The sequence below is a fragment of the Apteryx mantelli genome, chromosome 3 (genome assembly GCF_036417845.1).
Source record: "Apteryx mantelli isolate bAptMan1 chromosome 3, bAptMan1.hap1, whole genome shotgun sequence".
Lineage (NCBI taxonomy): Eukaryota > Metazoa > Chordata > Aves > Apterygiformes > Apterygidae > Apteryx > Apteryx mantelli.
In genome coordinates, this window is record NC_089980.1 from 94,591,921 (window position 1) to 94,616,405 (window position 24,485).

Below are 24,485 nucleotides of genomic sequence, written 5' to 3' on the forward strand. Positions count from 1 at the left end.
GACCTTGGAACTAGGGATTTAAGATACGCATCAACCACCTCTTGGATGCTGCTTTGAGCTTATAGCTCGAGGAGAGGGCTGACAACTTCTAGTGAGCCTCCTCCAAGTTACCTGCCACTTTATTTCTGGGACACAAATCAGCTGTAAGGGCTAGCTTCCACAGAATAACCCTACCATGCTCCCTCCCATTAGCTTCCCATTGCAATTTCCTCTCTTCTACTAAATTCAGTCTTCTGCTCTTCAAATGACGCAGGTTACACTTATGTTGATAAGTGGTGGTGTGCAATGGGGGTGGATCTGTAGAACAAAGAAGGTCACACTGAGAACCTGTCATCAGCACTACATGTGTTTTGGGAGGATTTACTTTAGATTAGCCACGGTCTGGCCCCCTTACATGGATGCCGAGTAGCACCTGGAGTGCATCTTCCAGCTTAGTTTCATGCTAAAGGAAGCCAGTCTCCGCACTACGAGACCACAATTAACAGGAACAACGAGAAGAGCTTTACAAGTGCATCCCTGGTCCATGCTAATATGGATACTTCCATAACTACAGCTTTGAAGGCCACAGCTCCCACTCCCATTGTATTTAAGAGTTCAACTTTAGGATATGAAACACATACACCCACAGACCTTTTCTGAGCTCAGTAATCAAAAGACAATTTAATGTGAACTAACAGAAATATCTAAACATTCAAACATTTACACTCAATCTAGACTATTTAACATGCACCCCTAAGCCTCTGTTGGAGCTAGTACCACATACTGAGGGTTATAAAAAGATATTAGCTACAAACACATTCTATAAAGGTTATGAACTGTGATACGTCACCAGCTTACGTGTTGACCCTGTCAATAAAGTGGGTAGACAAGCTAGCTTTCTAGCTGTTTTCTGGATGCTTTTACTGGGATTACTTGCTGCCCATTGCATGGGACAAAAGTGTTTCTAATCCTTACACTGATTAGTTTCAGTGGGGAAATAACTAAATGGTCAGTTGGAATGGTTGTATATGTTTCCTAAATATCTAAATATCCTAAAATTTATGTTACAGTATGTTGAAGTGGAGCACCTGCAGAATTTCCACAGCATTAGCTGTAAACACATTCAGTCGTGGGAATGATTATACACAGAAATTGTACTCCCACCAAAAGGATAAAAAGCACTCTGTGGCAGGGAACTACACACACTGAAGTGATTATACATGACAGTACATGACAATGAAAAGGGTAACACAAGACTCAAGAAAAAAAAAAATCACACTAGATCACTAACAGAAGAATACTTGTCATTTTTACATACTGAGCCTTTCAAAAAGGATGAATTTGTTAAGCACAAATACATTCCTGGTAAAGATTTGTTATGCTTTGCAAATGGATACGTTATTGCTCACAAGCCATGGCTATTATTTTTCATTAAATTATGAATTTTCCATAAAAAAAGAATTTGCTGTCTAAGCACTACACCAATGAACAATTATGTTTTCATATATTCAGGTTATATACATGGCATTTTCTTAAACATTATGTATTGTCAGTATGTCTGAAAGACCATTAAGCTATAGTTACAGAATACACTCTGCCTCAGTGAAAGAAGGAAAAACGTTATTCAAATTTCTTGCACAAGAGTGAATTTACACTATTATTAATGATACAGTACCAAGTGTTCTGTGTGTCAACTGTTGCTATTTATATTAAGCAGTAATTTGACCTATTAGCACAGAGAAGTGTTGCAGATGTTCATTTTCTTTGGATTTCAAATGTTTGCAAGACTGGAATAGAAGAACAATGACAGCAATACAGAGTTTATTTAGCAGTTGTAATCATCTTTCTTATCGCAAAGCATACGAGCTAGATTCTGGTAGTCAGTATTGCTGCACTGGTTTTCATGGATATACACTGACTGACATGTACAGACTATCTGGACTTTAACTAGAAGAAAAATGTTTTTATTCTTTTTTATTTCTGCAAAGGTATATTTCAAAATTTAAGAGCATCCGTTAAGTATTCTAAAGTTACATAAAAGGTCTTCTTTTAATTACGTTTGCCCTGATGCATCTAAGATAAAATATTTACCTGTGTCACTGTATCTATAGATACTTCCTTTGCTATGAAGACAAACTTCCGATCTCAGAAATTTGTAGTTAAATAACAAACTTTCCAGATAGTGCTCCTCTGCCACATCAAATTCTGAATAAGGAGAGTACAGTCTCGGAGCAACATTTGTTTACACAGCTCTTACATGGAAAGATTTGCTCACCTTCTAAACATACAGTTCCCTCACAGATTGCATGCAGAAAGCCTGGAAATGCTCGGTGATACAAGGTCCTGCATACCCTGCATTCTCCGACTGTACTGCAGCAACTGTCTGTACACTACCTACCTGTACATAGCAACCATCACAAGACAGTGTGGTTACTAATAAAGTTCATATTCTGACCAAGGACTGAATGTCCCATACAGCGGCTTAAATTTACAGACCTAAAGAAATACTTAACTGCATCTCATCTGTAAGCCATGAACCACTTCTGTGCAACTGGTACAGTTTTTCTTTGAAGATTTACCAAATCTACCATACCCCCTTACAAGATTGTTGTACTGTGCCATGGAAGTTCCTACATGTCCTTACATATGAATTATTACTAGGCCTATATTAGTAAACTCAACAGGATCAGGCCAGAAAGTCAGTCACTGTCCCACAATCATCCACAATGTTTATTTAACAGTCTCCAGCACAGCCTGGACCGCCACCAGCTCTCCCTGGCATGGTTCTGGGTCAGCTCAGGCCATGGACTGTTCCAAATTAGCAGTATGGGTAAGGTCAACCTATTCGCAAGGGAGTAAGGGAAGGTCTAGCCATACGGACATGAGCCATGCTGTGCCAGTTCCTCTTAGGGCCAGAAAACAAACCCTTACCCATTTCCCATCTTAGTTACTAGTACAGGCACAGTCCAGTAGTGCAATGGGCTATCAGAACTGTAGCCTCCAGTAAGTCACAGGACTATAGCTTCACGTGCCATCTGCCATGAGGAGTTCATTCTCCCTCATGCTGTCCTTTCTCAGGTGGAGTATTCTGTGCAAGGTTTTTGATTTTGCATATGAACTACATTTACCTTTCAGGAAGAAAGGTCAAAGCATTTCATTGAACTTTCTAATGGTCCTAAGAGAATCCCTTCAGTTGAACTGGATTAGCCTCCAGGAAAGGCGTCTCCTACACAGAAAAACCTAGTACTACTGTTCAGCTATCCACAGTGCTCTTACCAGTGGGCAAATTTCATTCTCAGCTAGATAGTTTAAAGGTTTCATCTGGCATGGAAAAAAATCTGTTCAACCACAGGCAAAAACTCAGTTCAGAAACTCGGCTCTTATTTCATATTGCCATACTTAAATATTACAGTATTAACTGTATAAACATATGGATCATAAAATTCTGTTTTGAGACTTCTCCAGTACCTGGAGAATGAGTTAAAGTTGGGCTAGCAAACTCAGGTTTCAGATGAATCTCTGAAAATGCTCTGAAATTCTGAGAATTTAAATAAATCCATCAGATGTGCTTTTGATGAAATGTGAGTAGTGTACTTCATTTTTCCCTGGGATACATTTAAAAACAAGGCAATAAGGCCTTGTACATCTCAGATAAATGTACAATGGAAAAGACAAAAAATAATGAAATATATTTGTTCAAGTGCAGAATGCAAAGTCAAGCTTATCAGAAAAAAATATCAAATTTGAATAAAAATGCAATCTTAATTATTTTTAGTTATTAATTTCATTCAGCCACGCTAATATTTCCTGCTTTAAAATATTTTGCTTGTACAAAATAAAAACTTATTTGAAAATACCTCCTTTTTTCCCCTCTGAGACCTTTATGAGAGTGAGCAGTACACAAATTACCAATATGTTAACTGAAGTTCCCTTTTACAATAATATCCACTGGTGAGAGGACCTAGCTTTTCTTCCAGTTTCTTTTAATCTCCAAGCCTTGCTATGCCATTCACTAACCAGTCAATGAGCTAAAACTGAGGGATATTAAGTAAATGTCTGAATCTTGCTTGTTTAGACAGTATTTTAACTAAGTAAATCAGTTCCCAAAAAGAAAAGCAAACATGATCCGCCTGCCATGTGGCAACAGCTCATAAAATTCAGGGATGAATGCATCTCCAATCACAAATGGTTCCACCTGAGCTCACACTGGTTTAAAAAGCTCCATATTCTGATAGACCTGTTTTTGCGGGGAGGGTGGAGGGAAGGAGACACTTCACTTGCTCTAGGAGGGTAAGGGGCAGCAGAGGATCAACCTTCTATTCTTCTCCTAATCTCAGACTGAAACAGAAGTGGTGCCAGGGAATTATTCTCAAAGGAAAAAGAAAACAAAGATCACAATCCTTGGATAAAAATAATCAAACAGTATTTGACAAAAGCAGCTCTTATGCTCTTTCTAATAAGGCAAGTGTACATGCAAATTACTAGACTCTTGAAAATTTGACTTCAAAGAAGTGTGACACATTGGTGGGCGTTTAATACACAGCACACTTGCATGCAGTTTCACTGGTTTGCCCAGAGCAGCCAAAGGCATCTTTGAAAAATGGTTTCTCTCGCAAACATCGAACACAAAGTAAGATGAAAGCTTAGAACTGAATGCCACACAGCAACAGGGTGACCAGGCACAGATGCGATCGGATCTAATGTAACCGGGCAGAACAGCCCAAGTAAATGATGCGTAGCACAGTCCTAGGCTCTACCTTTCCATGCTCAGCTTCCGTGGCTGCTTAGCTTTGAAAAACAATATACAAGATGGGTATGAAATACTGCCCAATCAGAATAATAATGTACTACTGTCAAATTAAATAAGTATAAATGAAGCAAAAAATATCTAGATCCATTGGTTTTTATCAGTCATGCAGCACTGCAGCAACATGTGCAGACTGCTTCACAAAATACAGCTTTAAGAATAGATTCCAGAGTCACAAAAACATGAAATAAATGTTCAAAGTTCTGAAAATACAAATTGCGCACTGTCAAACGGTGAGGTGCAAAATTGCTCCTTGCCTTGTAATAATTTTCATACTTACACGGAAGGCTCGAAACAGCAGATGATCCATATCTGTGAGAGTAACAAGCTTGTCCTCATTTGTACACATCAATCTCAAAGCCATGTCAGGCATAGCAAGCAGTAAATAATCAGAAAATAACTTAATCGGCTATCAAGTTGTACAGTAGTTTATACAACCAAACTCTGTCAGTGAATTCCGTGTGACTCAGAGCCCCTTTTAAAGGCAAGAAACAGAATCACAAAACATATGTTGGCTCAGGAGACAGGTAAATTAACACAATAAGAACAAATTGTTATGCTTTAAAAAAATACAGTAACAAATTATAGCGGGTGTACTGGTAGTGAACTGGAGAAAAACTGAAGTTGTTCGTATTGGGCTTTTACAAACTTTTTGCTGGGAGTTTAAAAAAAAAGTCTGAACACTAATGTAACTTCAAATAGATATGTTATTGCTTTGGAAGATAGTTAGAACCATTGGGTTCCAATTTAAGTCTGCATAAAACCTGTTCAATATTTCTTAAATGTCAAAATGGAAAGTTATTAAATCATTAAGTGAGCAATAAAATGTTATATTGTATAGAAGACTAGATAGAAGAGAAATAGTTAAAATTCCTGGAAACTTGAAAGGAAAGGAGACAAAGTTGTCAGCAATTTAAGGGACTTAGTGGGATGAAATACACCTTCTACTCAGTAACTGTAGAGGAAGCCTAAATGTTTAGCTTAGACTAAATGCCTAACATAAATGAAAACGTCTAACTTTTAGGAATTAAATTTAAGTGAACTGAATGAAGAAATGAAAGCTGAAGAGGCAAGAGCGAGTTGCCTCCTTTTAGCATATTCCCTTTAGGAGACACGAAGATAACTATTTCAGGAATGAAAGTGACAAACACTGACAGTAGTAATGAACGTGGAAGTGTCTGCACCTGTAAGTTTGTTGTACCTAACAAGTTTCTGTGTATTTTTAGAACCAGAATTTTCTTTCATTTTTCTGAATTCACCTAATTTTTGAAGAGCCTCAGATAAGAAGTTCTTTAAAAAAGTTACAGATCAATTATGAGAGAGGCTGAATCCAGACAAAATGCCTTCAGTTTGCCTATCTTGATCTTCATAAGCTCATTCCTTACTTCATCTACATCAGCCTCTACCTACCTTTTGCCATATATTCCAAATGGAAGATGAGCAAATGACCACTTAAATTACTACCTTCAAGAAACAACCTGGCTTTTCTTGGAATACAGTGGATGGATTCCAGTGCACTGCAATTACCTCTAAAACAGCTCAAAGTTCCCTTGGGAAGAATGAGGAATACCAGTCATCTCTATCCCTTTTTACTTGATTCAAATTTAAGAGCAACTTTCATAATAAATCTAAGCTTTTGAAAACCAGAAAGCAAGTTTAAAGTTGTAGCTGAGCCAACCTAGAGTAAACCAAAGAGCAACATTTCCAGATTGCCTCGCCCAATGTTTTCAAACATTGTTTCAATAACCATCAGCGGCCCTAGCTCCAAATCTACTACAATATAAAGAAGAATACTTGGATCCCCCACCATGCACAAATCTGAATTGCACAAATTCTTGCTCAACCACAGACTTATCAGGCAATCAGTAAACACAATAATGAAGTCCTAGGGTATTCTACAGTCGCTTCAATTAGAAGTTGTACTGCTATAATGTTCATGGGATTTCAGCAAGGCCAGGCTTGCTTTGTACAACACCATGCAAATCTCTCAACTTGGTTCAACTCCCACTCAGCTTTCCCCATCACCTTTCATCCTTGACTAACTGACAGCTGAAAGCTCTTTGCAGCTGATGTCCCAGAAGCCTGCCTTCACCTTCCACTGCTGCTCTTGTCTGGCTGTCCAGAAGTCTGAAACATTCCCTATGGGAGTGCATAAGCATTCGCTGCCCTTCCTCACAATCACCAGATAGGGAGAGCGGAAAGTTAGCACAGAGTGAACTAGCATTCTTGGAGTTCCTTTCATTGCAACACACTCCAAAAAAAGATGAACATCCAGGAAGTCAAGATGAATTAACAGTGAGTTAGCTTTGCTGCACACAACCTTTTCATCTCCAAGTACAGAGTTCTGTGTTTAAAACTCTCTCCTACTTTTCCTACAAATTATCAACTATATTGCAAGTACTCTGGTCAAAAGTTACAGAGAAAAAAAAAATCTATTCAGTCTAACTAGAAATTAATTCATAGGTCTGCCATCCCACCCAGCCTCTTTTATTACTGAGGCTTAAACTATAGGTAACAATCAAAAAGCAGTGAATGACTTGTTTGGTAGTTGCATTAGCTATTTATAATGAAATATGACTTTTTACTACCCAATTCAGAAATGTGTCTGAAGAAAACAAGAAACTTTGTATCTGATTATTGTAGCTGAAAAACACTATGACAATTTTGTGCACAAAATAAATGAATACCTATTCTGTCTCTCTAGCAAACTAATTTGTAAAGAACTGTGCTCAACACCATTGCCAAGGTTTCCCATAGCTATTTATATATCTTCCTGCATTGAATTTTTACAGTAAATAACACCCTCTAATACTGTTTTGCTGCTTTAGACAAGCAGAATTTCCATCTCAAATTTCTCCCCGTCCTCCACAATTCCATAATGACATTGCTTGAGCTCTTTTTCAAATCATTTTAAATAGAATAGTATCTTCATTAGAGTGCAGTGTTTTGTTCAAATTTACTTCCCACAGCATATTCATCTACTTCCATATTCAGCTGTTACTATCACATTTCTGCGCCCCCCTTATAATTCATTGTACTTCTGATCTGATGCATCATAAAAACCACTAGGAAAGTAAACTAACACTCAAGGGATTTTGGATCAATTCTCTATGCTGCTCAGGCAACTCAATTATAATGTGATACCTCAAGATTTGTAATTGCTTGTGTAATTTTAAGCCTGTGAGAAGTTTTACAGGCATCCATGGAACGACTCACATTCTTACATTCTTTCCCATCTGGCACCTAAGCCTATCCGAATATAGGTTGCTCAAGCTTGTAAGCATCCAATCCTGACACTATTTTAGCCACTTGGACTGTAAACTCTTTCAGGCCAAAACATTCTCATATGCAGTTTGTACTAAAAAAAGCACTTCACGCTGTTCATGTAACAGTAATATTAAATGAATAAATGATAGTCTATTTAACCCCCTTTGTAGTACTACCGCTGTATTAACTTTCAGCTGTTCTTAACTTTCATGTTCTAACCTTTCATTACATAAGTAATGTTACCCTTGGCTGTTTGCACCTATCACTATAAAAGAAAATATTCAGAGCCAATTAACCAGAATCAAAATACTAGTTTGACAGGTGACAAAATCCAAATCACACTGAGTAAAATTATGTGCTAGATACACAATGTATACTTACCCAAATAACCAATTTAATATGAGCATGTCTCTTTACTGCCTCTAAAAAATGTGACTTGTTCTTCTTATATCTAGCATGCTATATTTTGCTTTGTTTTCCTCCCATTTCAAGCCTGTCTATCCTAAATCAATTGTCAGCCATGTCCTCTGGAGTCTCCTGCACTCTGAAAAACATATCCATCAATATCAACTGCATGAAATATGATTAAGAGGCTTATTACATGATTCTCCTGAACAAGCTCTATATAAATTGCCAGCAAAAATGTCACCTAATGTCAATCATTGATAACTGAGCCTGCAGTAATACATCTGCTCAATGAAATCTATCTAAATATTGTTTTTAAGCTTTTGCCATATATCTAAAATGAATGCTGAAAGATGAAAAGGTCAAACATCATTCATATTTTAAGGGAAGATATATTTAAAGAAATGAACATAAGTAACAAAAACTGAGCAGCAAAATATAGTTTTACGTACTAAAGTCTCACATGCTACTGTTAGTGTAGCAATTTCCATCAGTCCTTTAACATTTCTTTCAGTATCTCAGTGTCAGACAGGGATCCATGATTACACAGCACCTAAGAGTGCAATACACCAGATCAATCATATATGAAATGCATTTGTTACACTGCACTGTTAAAACAAAAAAACCCCACTTTCTTATTATCTTAAGAAACAAGTAATAAAAATTCTTTTCCAAATGGTCTGAAAAAATGGAAGCAAAGAGTTACCCTGATTTACTATTCGCAGGAGCTAAGGATGTGGTGTTTCTCCCTATTTGTATAGTGCACATATGTTGGGAGTGACCTGGCAAAAATGAAAGGATTTTCTTGACTGTAACAAGGCACAGGTTCTGTGCTCACAGTCAAAATAGCAACAAACACTTATATTTTTGTTTAGCAAGTTACATTCTTGGCTGAATCTGCCTCATATATGATTCATGTTTTGATGGTCATACTTTTAATAGTGAACATAGCATGTCTTCTCCAAGCTTCCGCTTAGGTGCACAAACATAATCTGGGACAAGGAAAAAGGACAGATTGTAGCATCCTATTCCTAACGGCTTGTTACATCACCAGAAAGACCTATATTCAAAAGCAGCCCAAGTTTTGCCGTGGAAACAAAATAATTTCGAACTGTCACCTGCAACCTCATATCAGAATAAAAGAAAATTAGCAGTGAACTACTACAGCTAACCCATTTAGTTCCCTTATTTCAAAAGAAATGAGTCATTTTTAGTGGTCCTTGAATACCATATAACGGTGGTCCTGAATGCCAAAATTATTGTGGCAGAAGTGAGAAAACTGAATCACAAGGACCCTACCATGCAAAGCACTGCAGAAATATGCAGTAATGTACAGTCTGTCCTAATAACACTCACTCTTAAACAGACTTGCCTTTTGGAATATAAAGGAAGCAGCATTAACTAAAAACACAGATTTTTTTCCAGCATTTCCAGTCAAGCACAGAACAGTATGAGTCACATTTGCAAATTCTGGCTTAAATTGGTTTAATGCTTCCCAGTGAGTACATAAGCCTATTGTTCCTTTGATGATTTTAGCAAGTGATATCAAAAGCAAGCCCAAAATAAAACTCAAATAAAAGTCAGCTAGCTCTTGAACTAGCACTTTAATAACCACAGTACATTTCATTTAGGGAAACAAACCTTCTTGTGATTTTTTTATTGGGGCAGAAAAAAAAATTGATCAAGACTTTCTTGATGTCTTTTAGGGGGGTACTTTCAAAAGCATATAACATACAATGCTATCAAGACAAGTTTCCCACCTCAGTGCATGAGCCATAACTAAATAGTTATACAGCAAGGTTTCATCCAACAGAACTGGAGCAATATAATACTGCAGGAAGCAGAAGGACGATTCATGTCCTCAGACAGGCTGGATCACACTGACCCTGTCAAAGTTCAAAGTCCCTTCAAATAGCAGGGAAAGGACTTGCATCGGAACAGTGGAGCAGGATCAGCTAAAACAGACTGAAGAGTCCCGAGAGGGGTAGGAGACCCATTTAAAGCAGAGCAGATCCAGTGAAGCTTCTGGGTACAGTCAGACTGTACAGTTAAACTGATCCAACAGGCAACTGTAAGCAGAATGGCTGGCCATGCCCTCTGTCCCTCCTCTTCTTTGTACGCAGTGCTGGTAGTTTCACCCATGGTTATCAGAGAACTAGCTGAAAAGTCAAAATTTTTGTACATTCTCTGAAGTGACTCACTGTGAGGCCAAGAAGTGTCCATCCTAAAGCAAGAATTGTAGCAGGGAAGGACAAGGGAAGCTGCCACTAACCCTTACATCAATGTAACTGTATCATCCAACTGCACCCTCAAAATTCCCGGAGATGAGGAGATGTTTCTGGAATGGTGGGAGGACTAAGCAGGTCTTTTCCAATGCTGGGAGAAAATATAAGCTGATGAAGTAGAAAGCAAAACTATAACTACAGACTCCCATTTCTTCCCACTTTCCATAGTATTATTGTGGAAGAAGGAAAACACATTTTGTTTTGTCCTTTAATTTGTCTTACATGATGGATTTGAGCTTTCTATTTAGAGAGCTACCAAGTTACAGATTACAGTTGCACTCTTCAACTTCCAGTAACAAGGAACGTAATTTTGGATACTTAATTCTTAGCAACTGCCTTGAATTCCTATAGAACTTTGATTACAATCTGATTTTGATCATGATGGCTGGGAGAAAAAAAAAAAAAAAAACTCAAAAAATGTTAACACTAGAAAGGGATTACGCTACCCCAGAACACTTGTTCCAACTGTATTCCACTTCAAGTACTATAGGTGAAGTAATACTCATTTTAACGCATTACATTCTACATACTGAAAATTACCACTCCACTTCCATTGCTTAAATTCATCTAATATAGTCAACACTCTATTTCAGCTGTGCTTCTTTAATAACCTTTATGATTTCAAAAATTAAGAACATCCACTTGCTTGATCCATTTTTCTCTCACACTGTCTGCAAGAGTTTAACATATGTAAGAGAATAAAAACATAGTCTCTATTCATATCAGCATTGGATCTGTAGGTAGCATCACTGTAAAATCCGTTTTTCTGGCACTAAGAATTTTAATCTTAGTTATTATTATAAGTAGCTTCTTAAGAAGCCATTTATAGTGTTGACGCAAATGTCATTACTCACTGAAATCCAAATGTACGAACTAACAGCAAACCTTGGCAACTATCTTCCAATCTGTAACTCGACTGCAACAGCATACCTGGTATATGAGAAGCCAAGTGTTGCAAGTTTAAATGGTCCACTTTATGAAGGGTTGAACTAGGTACCCCTTCAGATCCTTAAAACAAAAAAAATCTATTTTCCATTACGACTATAGCACTTTCTAGCACTTAGTTCTCACCAACATATTTATTCAATTATTTGATACAAAAGCTGAAGCGTAAAACCAGTTTATTGACCATTTTTTCTTTGGTTTTCCACATCACTTTACTGAGAAAACTTAAAACAGTAATTAAAGCCTAACAGTTTGCTGAATAAAACCAAGTTTGTGTTTAATATTAAAGTCATTTGTCACAGTAGTTTTCATCATTGGCTGAGCTCTGCCCTCCATCAGCTAGCTCCTCTGGAACAAATGACTCTCTAAAATTGTATCTTCATTTTATTTTTAGTACTGTACATTTGGCTGTGCTCATTTATCCTTTGGCTTTTCCTTCATCTCTGATGAAAAAATCCCCTCCAAGCTAAAAGAGCACACTGATGTCAATTCTATTATCCCTGTAAGTTCTATAGGCTTTACATCTACCCCTTTCCAGGTGAAATCTAACTAACTCTTGCAAGATAGATTCTTAAGTGTCAGGCATAAGAACTTCTAAAAACACAGGCAGACATTTTGTAAGGTGCCTTCATATCCAGTAATTTTGATTTCAAATGAGCTTTATGTACATTGTTGCCTACTTGTATTGGCAGTACCCTATAACCTTGGAAGACCTGGTTCTGACTTCATTCGTAGTTGGGAATGTTCAATATGGTAACTAGTTTGCTGGATTTGGGGTTTTGCACACATACAAAAACATAAAATAGTTTTTACACATGTAAAAATAACAACTATAATTTGAAAACTCAACATTACTGCATATAATACACGCACACTCTAAAATAGATGTCGTAGCTCAACAAGGGTGCCTGTTCTTTAACCTCTGCACCCCCATCTTCTTCACACTGACCAGAATCATCTGGGTATGGCCACATCCTGTCCAACATCCTCAAGCTGGATTCTAACTATACTTTCTCCAGCCCACTGGTGAAGTGGACACTATGCTGAGCCCTAGCCATCGTATTTCTGCTTTATACAGTCCCCAGGGTAGAATTTCAAAAAGCTTTTGTCAAAGTCATTCATCACAGGCCTTTAAGGCAAACTAGGCAAGAGAGAAAGGAAGGAACATCTTTGCCTGGATAAATAAGTGACTGAAGACATAAAACAGAGGACAGGAAGACAGCAGGCCAGTTCTCACAGAGGAGTGATGTCTCCAGTGGAGTCTGGGCTGTTTTACATATTCATAAGAGATCTAGAAAAGGGTAACAGCAGTGAGGCTAGAAAGTCCATTGAGACAAAGCTATTCAGTGTAGTAAGGACATGAACAAAATAATGATAAACCACAGAAGGATCACATGAGATAGAGGGACTGGTCTATAAAACAGCAAATGAAATTCAATGTAGAGTGATGCACACGAGGAAAAAAAAAAATCCTAATTTCACATAGAAAATGATGAGTTCCCACCTGACCATTACAACTCAGGAGAGAAGTCTTGGAGTATGAAAGAGTTCCATGAAAAAGTCATCTCAGTGCTCAGGAGCAGTCAAAATAAAAAAATAGAAATAAAAGTTTAGAAACTGTTAGGCAAGAAAGAGAAAACAAAACAACCCCATGGCAGTGCAGAAATTTATGCTTTGTCTGCACTGCATGCAATTCTCTTACCCTCATCTCACAAAAGATATTTTAGAGCTGGAAACGCTTCAGAGAAGGGTGCAAAGTATGATCAAGGACATGGAACAATTTCCATTTGAAAAGCATTTGAGTAAGTCAGTAGTCTCCAACCTAGAAAGAAATAACTGAGCGCCATAAGAATACTCAAGAACTGATGGTGCATTGTTTTTTCCAATTAAAAAAAAAAAAAGAGGGAACAAAATGAGCTAACAGAAGCCAGATTCAAAATAAAACAAAAAGTAGTTCTTCATGCTGCAGGCAATGAGCTTCCTTGCCAGAGAACAGTCAATGAAAAATTTTACACAGGTTCAAGGAGAAACAGGTTAAATGCTTGGAAGAGAGACTTATCTAGGGTTAGGGTTACTAAATAGACAGAAATTACATCCTGCTCAGGAAATGCCCTGAGCTGAAAGCTGCTGGAGAGTTCTAAGGGACATGTCACATTACTCCTTTTCTCCAGGCATCACAAATATCTACTGCTAAAGTGACTATCCTACACTGAACTAACCCTTGATCTGACACAGTGTGGCCATTCTTATGTTCTCAACCAATACTGTAAAGGCAGCTTCCTAAAGAGACAGGCAGTTAAATTCATTTGTCACTTGTACATTATGTCATCCAGTCAGAGTGGATTGGGACTTAAGACAGATTTTTAGATGTTTAAGTTTGAAAACAGGTTGACTTAGGGAGATTAAATCCTGCCGTAAGATAAGCAACCAGCAGCGCTCTACAAAAGCGTTCAGTATGGTAGAACCTCTACATTTCACTGCCTAAATCCAACCTTTAATTAGATGAGGGCCTACAGCGACATGAATTCAATTAGCCAATATCACATTTCAGTCTACTAAAACGAAGTTGTTAAGTTAACAAGACGCAGCAAATGGCACTGTTGACAATGAAACAATTGAAGAGCTCAGTGAAAGGTATTTCCTCTAAAACTTGCAACAAGCATAATCTGTAACACAAACGGCACAAGCATATGCGTTGTGATGGATTTCTCCTTATACAAATGAAGGGGAATGCAACAAATTTTGATGGAGCATCCAAAAGAAAAAAAAAAGCTATTCCGATAATGTTAACGTATCCTAACACCAGCTATGTGGTGTTGTACTTTACAAATTTAAGATCCAGATTTTTAGCTCTTCAGCAGTCTTGCCTCTTTCTTCAGATACTTCTCATGTTATTAAAATGGTATATGGGTCCTTCTCACTGAAACTAAAAGCAACATTCTGCCCAAATAATTTTCTTGGGTGGTTGGCCCTGGAGGTGTTTTCAGCTTCACTACGCCCACAGAAGAATAGCTTTAATTTCTACTGAGGTTCTGCAGGAAAATACTATTCAGGACTGTGAAGTGTACGAGGTGTCTACTGCACCCAACAACATTCTAAGACATAAGGCTTCTTCAGCAGACCTTAGGGACCAAGAAGAAAACAGGTAAGAAACTTCTCTGCCACAGGCCTGTCCTGATAAATTGGCTTTCCATTGGCAGATTCTTCTAGCATCACAAAAACTACAGCCAAGCCCAGCTCAGCTTCTGAATACTTGCTACAGCTATACAGTAAAACTGAACTGAGGTAGCCTGGAGGAAGAAAAGGAGAAGATGGCAAAGAAAATTGGCAATTACAGAAACAAGGCTGCAATTAATCCTTTTCATCCTGTTTATATAGTGGGAAAGAGACATCAATTGAATAGTTACTATCAAACACCACATGCTCTTTACCAGCAAGGTAACACTATTTTAATTACCGACAGTGAGCCACAGTCTACTAGGGCCTATCTCACTAACTACAGAGTTGATTCTGCTATACTTACTCACAGTGCACATACTTACTGTACAGGGAGTTCCAACAAAAATAGAAAGGATGACTTGCAGAACAAGACACCATATTGCCTACCATCCAGTAGTGACAGAACTGCAATTAATTGATTTAAATACTATGAGAACAGCAACAAACATTTACTCTTACAGCATAACAACTGCTGGAAATTTGAAAGTTTTTCTTTCTTTTTTTTTTTTTTTTAAAGAGTGCAGGGAGGGGAAGGAAGGCAGGGGAGAGGGAGGGAGAGGGGGAGACCCAGATGCACTCTCTTACTTTATCCACTTTGAAAGAACATATTAAAATATTTATTTAGAAGGCTTTAAAACATTTTTAAACCATTGTTACGTATACTTCAGAACTAAACACCTTGTTCAGATAAAGTTCAGATTAGAAAGGCTTTTATACAACGAGCAATGTACACCTACCCATGCTGCATTATTTCCAGTGATTTGATTAATTTTTCTAAAGCTATTGACAATGCCTATATCATCTTTTTAAGTGAATGAATATGCTTTTTGTGGCATTCAAGTGTAACTGGATTATTGAATATATGGTAACAAAGCTCTTTAATTTGTATTTACCCCTTTGTATTATGCTAGGAGCGAAGCTTTTCCAAAAAACTTGATTTTTCAAGGCTTCTTGTTTTAGGCAATTTTTCTAATGAAAAGCAAGCAGCACTCCAGTATCTATGGAGATAAGACCTTAATTTCTCTTTTTTATTGGTATCAAAGAAGCCTTAGCTCTTGAACTTTAGCTTTCTGTGTTTCAAGGTGATGCTCTGAATTCCTGAGTTAGTAGCTGACCCAGAGAGGGTCTGTGAATGTCTCTCCATTCAAACTTGAACCTGAAGATTTTCCATTGAAGCAAACCTACTTATTCAAATGGTATGAGCTTGGATTAAATTCGCCACTTAGCTTTGTGCTAAAAAGCAAACAAAAAAACCCCAGGCCAATAACATTCAATTAGTTCAATTTCAATTTTTCCATACGCTGTGGTATCTTAAATATATACAAATAAATACAGCTGAATGCAAGCACTGTCTTTTTTTGACCAATAGTTCTTCATGCCAGTGAGCGAAAGAGAAGCTTACCGCTGAAGTTAGTTATCCATTATTAGCCAGTTTTCAGGGAGGACTCTGATTCACAGCTCTGAATTCTCATTTGTCAATAGGCAGCCACCAAGTAATGTGTTTACACCACAAGTTCTGCTTTTTCATTAAGTATTGAAAAATGAAAGTGTAACTGATGTGGTATGGATATTATTAGTAGTTGAAATGGCCATGCCTTCCCCTTCCCCATCCTCACACCTTTTGTGAAAACTACACTTTTACAATTGACTGAAGACTTAGCAAGTTTAACATATTCTAGTGGCTATCAATTATATGTATTCTATAATAAATAAATAAATATATATATAAACACAAGTGTTTCAGTAATATTATTTAGGATAACATTGCTTGATTTACAGGGGCATTCCTGTACTTGCCTGAGTTGCTCAAAGCTCCCCAGCAAGACAAGCTCTGCTCCAAGTACTCATCTACATTTGTGAATTTTACAGGCAGTAGCTTATATACAAGAAGAAAATGCAACCGAACCACAAATTCTGCTTAAATTAACAGAACTGGCTGTTTCTGCTGTTCAATTCCATTTCCTTTTTCTATGCATTATCTTGTTTACAATGATGAATAACTTAGAACTTCAGGTTTCAAATTCATTAAAATACAGCTTTCGGGTTCAAGTTATAGCCTTAAGAGTTGTATGTGAATTCATTTCAAGTTACCTGCTAGCAAGCAGCAACAATATCCTCATGAAGGGTATTAACTGAAGGATTTACAGTAACTATTTTTAAATAAGATGGCACATATGTTGATTAACAAGAAGTGATTTTGTACGCTTAGGAAAAAAATGAAACAAACTTAAGCAATAGTTTAGAAAAAAGTGTTAGATGCTGCAGAGAATCTATGTGATTGAGACCTACCAGAGATGAGTTTGTCAGTTCATATGGCTGAAAGAGTTTCATTTCTCAAATGTATCATAATTTCCAACTGAGAAAATAGAATGAATCTGATCCCAGGAAAATTTTAGACATAGAAGAAGAAACATTTTGCAGCCCACACCAGTAGCTGATAGTAAGGAAGCCTGTTTTGGTACGTAACACTCAGCAATTAATAGATACTACAAAAACAATAGAGGTTATTTGGTCCAATGAGCTCTAGTCCAATGGAAAGCGCTAATATTTTAAAAAATTATCTGGAAAAAGAATTTCTGAATAACAGCACTTCCAGGTTACCATAGCATGGAAAATATTGTTCACCTGGTATGTGCATATAAATGGTAAAGTACTGAAAAGTAAAATTACATTATACTGCAAAAGAAGTAGATAATTCTGATTGCTTTATACTAGTGTCAGTTCTGACTACTGCTGAGCCAGGAAGAGATCTCAGGGAGGCCCTTTTCTTTATGATTCAGGCAAAATTTACATGAAATCATAGCTGCTTCTTCATTTACACAAGCAGCTATACCATCTAAATCAATGTTACTCATGTTAAAGAATGCATATGTTCATTTAGCACTTGTGTTTGGCTTTCCTGTAGAAAAACTGGCATGCTTTGTGCTAGCTTCTTACTGCTTTTCATTTTTTGTTTAACCCTTTCTCTCAGTTCTAATTCTAGTTATCCTCTTCTATATACATTACAATGTTTCATGAGAACACACCCCAAAAAATTACAATACCATATTGTGCCAAAATTTAGCCAATAGTATCAGAATCAGATTTAAGATTTAGAGGACTGTTTTTACTTAGAAAAATTGCATAGAGCTACAAGAAAATATATTAAGTATTTCAAATTCTGCAAGCTATTTTATAGACCACAAAATTAGAACACCTTTATCTATCTAGTTACTTAGTCCTAGTGAGAGCTGGAACCACAGCTCAAAGAACGCCTCTTTAGGAAAAGGTCATCCGCATCTTTCATAATAACCTTGATGAACATGGTATTGGGCAAGTCCTACAGGCGATCACTGCACAGAAAGAAAATTTACCCTTTGCAAGGCAAGACTTCAACATACATATTTTCTAAAAGAAAAACTGAAACCCAGCAAGACAGAGACAAGATATGTATAACAAGACCTTGAAAGCTATTTTCACCCTACAATCTTTCATACCTCAGAAATTTTTATATAAAAGTTATTTCTCTAACCTTCTCAAGAAACATAAATCAATAAATGGCAAAATAGGAACAATCAGCTATGTTGAGTGTACATGAAGAAATCATCTGTTGAAAGGGAGGAAAGATATAGGACTGAAAGACCTCTGAAAATAAGCTGCTTAAGAATCAGCTGTGACAGTTACAAGTACAAGGTCTGTACAGAATATTCACATCCATTAGGTTCACTTCAGAGAATAACGTCTTTTAAGAACTGACATGCTCACTGTGGAAAAAGCAGAATATTACTGACGCTTTAAAACCTAATCTAGTTAATTCACATAATCCTGATCATCCAGATTACATGAAAAATCTACATCATTCTGAGAAAAATCAAGTCCTGTGACTATAAACCCACTGAAATGAAAAGTAAGGATGGAAAAAGGAGTTGTTCAGATTGGAAAACTGATGCATTTTGTACAAGAAAATCTTGAGGTTATATAATCACCTGCCAACACTATAAATGCCTGCTAATAAAGTCATGCAGTAACATTTCATTTTGCTCCCAGAGTTTAAAAAATATAAATAAATAAATATTAAAGAACCTTTTAATGGGAAATCACTTGCTAGAGCTATCACAACACACATATGAGCACCAGCTCAACCTTCTTGTCTCACTGCAACAGACTGCAAATTACAGCATGTCATACAGTTTGCCTAAAATGCTGTTTCCTGCTTAGAAAAGAATTCATAAAAATATATATATATATTTACTATTCTTTACATATTCTTTACATGAGTCTCTGAGTGTGTGAAGGTGGCTTCTGTATTCCCTAATTCACTTTGAAAGAAGAGGTCCTTCAGGAGATACTATACAGAAAACAATTTCAAATCCTAATTTTCAAGTGCCTAATCTTGCAATTTAACACTGTATTTTTACTGTAGTTTTTGTATGCAATTTCCCCAAGTTTTGGGGGGTTGTTTTGTAAAGAAAAAAAGCACAACATTCTTATGGACAAATGTAAACCTCCCAAATCAGATGCTATGCTCAGGTATGCTGAAGCTGCAGCACAGGTGGAACTGCAGGACTAGTTATAGCAACTGGCAGAAGAAATGGCCCGCTGTTACCCTGGAAGGCTGGCCAAAGCCCAGAATTCAGGTATTTGCTGAAGCACAGCCCAGGCATCTGTCTTGTCTTACAAAAGCAAATGAAGATTACACCACCAGGCTATACCTCCAAAGAAAAATTGATAAGGAGGCAACCTAAGTTTGACCTTCCCCTCTCTTCCACATACAATGGCTCCAACACCTGCATCACAGTCTGTAACATGGCCCTCATTGAGTCATCCGTCTAAAATATTAACACATTCTTCTTATGAGTAAAATGAAGAGAAAAGTGGCAATTTGCAGAAAACATGCTGTTCAGCTCTAAATTAGTTTTCAAGTAATAAAGAAAGTTAATTCACTGTCACTAGTAATTCCAGTAACAGAGATCGAACGAATAGAAACATAAAATTAAAAGCAGCATCAGGAATCAATTCACAAAAGAGACTACAAAAATTTGATCATCAACAAGAACAACTATCAGTTCATCAACATTTGCAAAACTGGAGAAGTTCCCAATAACTACTATGATAATTACAGCATATCATATCATGAGTCACAAGGACTAACTTTTTTAAAAATACTGTCAGGAACTGATATGGTAAAATAGACATATTTATACTGACTTATCTCTTCAAGAAAAGAATTTCAGCAGTAGCTACATCTAAGCCAACATAGACACAAAATGTGCAGAAAACCATAAAAACGCTCTACAGAAAGCAAACATCCAGTATCTTGTACGAGCTGTTTTTACAAATGCTGGAAAAGAGAAAGATAAAAATTCATGCTCATACATGCTGATAGAGCCCTGTGAAGAACTCAAATTCCTCTGGTAATCTGTGAGATCATGAGGACCAGATGGCAGCCCCTTCAGATGGGGCCAAAGGTAGATTGGTGTTTTAATCAGGTCTATGAGCCATGGAAACCAGAAGTTAGGTAAGGCAAGCTCTTTGTGTCACACTCTTTTGCAGTGTTGTCATCTCAAAATTTTATTCAAGACAACCCCAATATCTGAGGCTCTCAGAGTCCCATTGCCTGCAGTCCTGTGCTTACAGGAAAAAAATCCCACAAAAATAAAGGGTAAGTTTCTCATGGCAAGGCTGGATGATTTGCAAGGTTTTTCCAAGAATTCCTCCAAGAAAACCCAGGGAAAACTAATGGTAGAAATCATCTTGTGCAATTTTAACAACTAATTTTGAAGCACCTAAGTCTAGCCTTTATGAGCAGTGGAGAGAGATCCAGCACTTCCAGATGGTGATTCATTTAATCCTTAAATAAATCTTCTGTTCTCCTTTATCATCCTTTGGAGGTGCCTGTTTCTCTTTATTGACTCTGAATGAAGCCTCGGTGTCATTCTAAGCCTTAGAAAACTAACTCTCAGGTAGCTCAAATTGGGCAAGATTCACCCAGATACAAAAACAATAATAATCTCAGTTTAAATACAAACATTCCTACTTTTAAATCAACATTTACCTTTTTTAATGATCAGAATCAGGAACATATTGAGTAGCTACTTCTTTGCCATCTTGTTACAGAAAATAAATCTCATTCCACAATTTTCTAACAAAGCTTTTGTCCATTAACAATAGAAATTGTTCAGTTGATTTCAGAAAGCAAGGGGTCCATATTTTTAGCAGATACTTGAAGTCTGAAGAATACGTCCTACTAAATTATAACTATTCCGAGGCAGATCAAATTATTAAATACTGCATAAGTCATTCTCTCAATACTTTTCAATATAAATGATTTATGTTACAATTAGTAATTTGACCTATTGTAAAACTTTTTTCTTTCCCGTAGGGCAGTAAGACTTTAATTTGCAATAACCATTCAGCAAATACCGTGTAACTCAACTGGAAAAAACAGTGATAATATGGTGAGTCACAGTGCCCCAAATCTCAAGGTCAATCAATAAACGACCAAGGCAGGAGCTGTTCCTGCCACCCTGCTGGAACAAACAGTAGAGCGCCCACTCTGTGATGTTTCTATGCACTGGATATAAGGAGCTCTGGAAGCAACGTATGTCACAGGTGTGGAGGAATCATATGCTGAAGTATTTCAACCAAACCAGAACAACAGCCCTGTAGGATAACTACCATTAGCAAGTGTATGTACCACTTGCTACAGCTACAGAACTTCAAAATCCCTCCTTTTCTGTGCACTAGGGGAAAGAGGAGGAACAGAGGAAAGGAACAATCTGTGTTACAGCAGGCCAAGGCAGCATGATAAAACAATATTAACAGCTATGGCAGTACAAAGTGTACAGTAACAGAACACAGAAGTATACAGACAAGTTCAAAAAATGAGCAATCAATTTGCTCAAAGACATCATGGTGAAAATAACATCAAGTCAACAGTACGTCTTAAATATACAGAATAACCTGAATCTCAATTCTAACAACGAGAGAGAGTGCGAGTGCAAGACAGAAAGACAAATTAAGAATACAGTACAGTTGCCATAAACTGTATTACTATTCTAACAGAACAAAGAGGTCACTATAAAGACTTACTTAAAAACTTACTTTAGACCTACTACAGAATTCAGCATTTTGAACACGTACATTATAACAAAGGTTGGTAGCATTGCCTATTACAAAGAATGTTCTTATTAGAAAACTCCATTTTTTAGTTACTTCAATTTTATCATTTGGATGCAAGTTTTCCATGCTGAGTATCTGATTTAGTCATATTTCCCAAGGAATATTTTAACCTTTACATTTCAGAACCATTTGCATCTGAAAAAAACTTTTTATGCTCAAAACTTACTATGGCCTCTTCTTTGAGAGCGGCCATTGCCATCCCTACAGAAGTCCACTCTGAAGCCTATAAAAACTGTATTTATTAACATTTAAATTTCCTCTCCCCATCTTCCCACACACTAATCACAGGTGGCTTAAATGCTTGAGGTCTGGAAAACAATCTTCCTCTTTCAGACTTGACTGGGTTATAAAATCCATAGAAAGATGTGCACTGCCTTTCTCCATTGTAAAAGAAAAAACCATGACTAAATCATAAATAAGGATAAAAAAATTATGTTCTTAATATGTCTACTTGCATTTCTTTCCTATTGCACTGTGTGCAATAATCCCCAGATTTCCCCTAGGTAAGTTTAAATCTTCCTCAATACAAAATCTACAACTATTTCTCCCCCACCTTCGGGGTCATTTTTAACGTTAGCATAAGAAAGCAAAAAGTCTTTGGACTTACTCGGAAGTAGTCACTGCAGGCTGCAAGGACTGCTTTATGCGCGTGGAATTTCTGCTCTTCAGCAATAAGGGTGATATCACAAAGTATGCCGTCGCTTCTTTGCTGGTTCAGGGCTGCCAAGACAGCATCATTATGAGAGCTGGACTGGCAAAGCCTCTGACCTGTCAACATTTCCTGAACACTGGAAACGGAAAAAGGGAGGGGGGGGGAAGGTGAAAGATTTTATCAACAACTGTAGGAAAGAAATAGATTTTATCAGCAGAATGTAAGAGCTTTTTGCAAGACAAGACTGTTCAGCAATTCTGGAAAAGAAAAAGAGTCAAAAATTCTCTCAGACAAAAACTAAAATTGATTCATTAGTGAAAAGGAGCATATACATATGTAACTAGTCCTACTAAAAAGGACAACCTTTAGTCTTAGGTGGCCTATTTAAGTTTGATCCTTGCACACTGTTTGCCATTCTCTTACCTGAGTTTTTCAAAAGCCAAGACCAAGACATCAATTCTGGAAGAAGGATGTCCAAAGTGGAGTTACAGAGGAACAGCTATTATATCTGCATTTCACCCTCTCTTTAATTGCTTTTGGCTTCACATATGGACATACTCTACACTTGCTAAAGAAGAAACCCAAACCATTTTTTCTTAGTTGTTCTGTTTGTGGAATCCCACTTATATTTTAATTGACAATTATTAGGAAATGCAATCTTTTAAAATACAAGGGAGTTATTTCTAACAATTATTTCCCTTCTGTAATTTCTATAATAAATTGACTAAATCAAACTAAGCTATATTATTCTAGTCAGGCAATGTCACAGGTTCAACTTGCTGTACTAAAAAATAAGAAGATAAAACTAATAAAATTGTATTTTTTATGCAGCTTTCCTCATCACCAACAATAAAGAACCTGAAATCAAAGGTTAACTGTCAGTTTTATTACCAATTCATGGAGAACTGCAGAATAAACCCTGAAGTTTCCCCGTTCTTTATTAACTGGAACAACAGGGGAGGGTTCTAAGGAAGCTGAGACTATAACAAAACTGGAAGAGTAACTGTGCAAGCGTAATAATCTAATTATATTTAAACCTGTTTTCTCTTTATATACATTTTTATTAGCCTCCCTCCCAGTGCTGTGAAACAAGTCCTTCATTCCTCTTGCTTTTGTCACAGTCATCCAGAGATGAAAGCATTTCATTTTGTGTCAAATGACTATTTCATTCAATAGAAAACAGACTGGAGGGACAAGGCAGAACCATAATTTTGATGAAAATAAAACCATTATTTTTAAATTCATCTTAAAAATTTCTCAATTTCAAATTTCTCTATTTCAAAACCCTTTTTTTCAATTCAATGACCAAACTGAAATAAAAACCACAACTGTCTTCACCTTTTATCATAACAACATATGTAGAATGTACACCCAGACAAGGCAGTTTAAACAGATTTTAAGAATGAGAAAGCACTGATTTATCAAACATTATTTGGCTACTTTGTCCCTAAACTGTCAGTGCTCAACAGCTACAAAATCCAAGGAATTCCTGATCCTCTTCTGGTGCTAAAGCATGGCTGGGAAAAGAAGACTGGAGTGGAAGGACATTTTGCCCCAGCAATATTATCCAGATCTCCAAGCTCCCAGATCAGCCCATGAGTGTTAACTACTCTGTAAAACAGAAACTGCCAGCATATCAGATTAGTGGAAAGTTCTGCAGAAGAGTAACTGGATGAATAAGTTTTGCTCAGTGTTTTGCATGAAAGTGCTCCCAGAAACTAAAAACTATAAACACCAATTTCTCTGCCGAGACAATGGGCAATAC

General features: G+C 36.9%; 1 protein-coding gene across 19 annotated transcripts in view; it reads right to left on the reverse strand.

Moving 5' to 3' along the window:
• Positions 1-24,485, reverse strand: part of KLHL32 (kelch like family member 32) — a 171,453-nt gene that overhangs the window by 93,502 nt on the left and 53,466 nt on the right. For all 19 annotated transcript variants that reach the window (XM_067293968.1, XM_067293967.1, XM_067293966.1 and 16 more), the window contains one exon: positions 22,676-22,856. In XM_067293968.1, the coding sequence (XP_067150069.1) occupies positions 22,676-22,856 (181 nt within the window). The remainder of the gene's footprint in view (positions 1-22,675; positions 22,857-24,485) is intronic.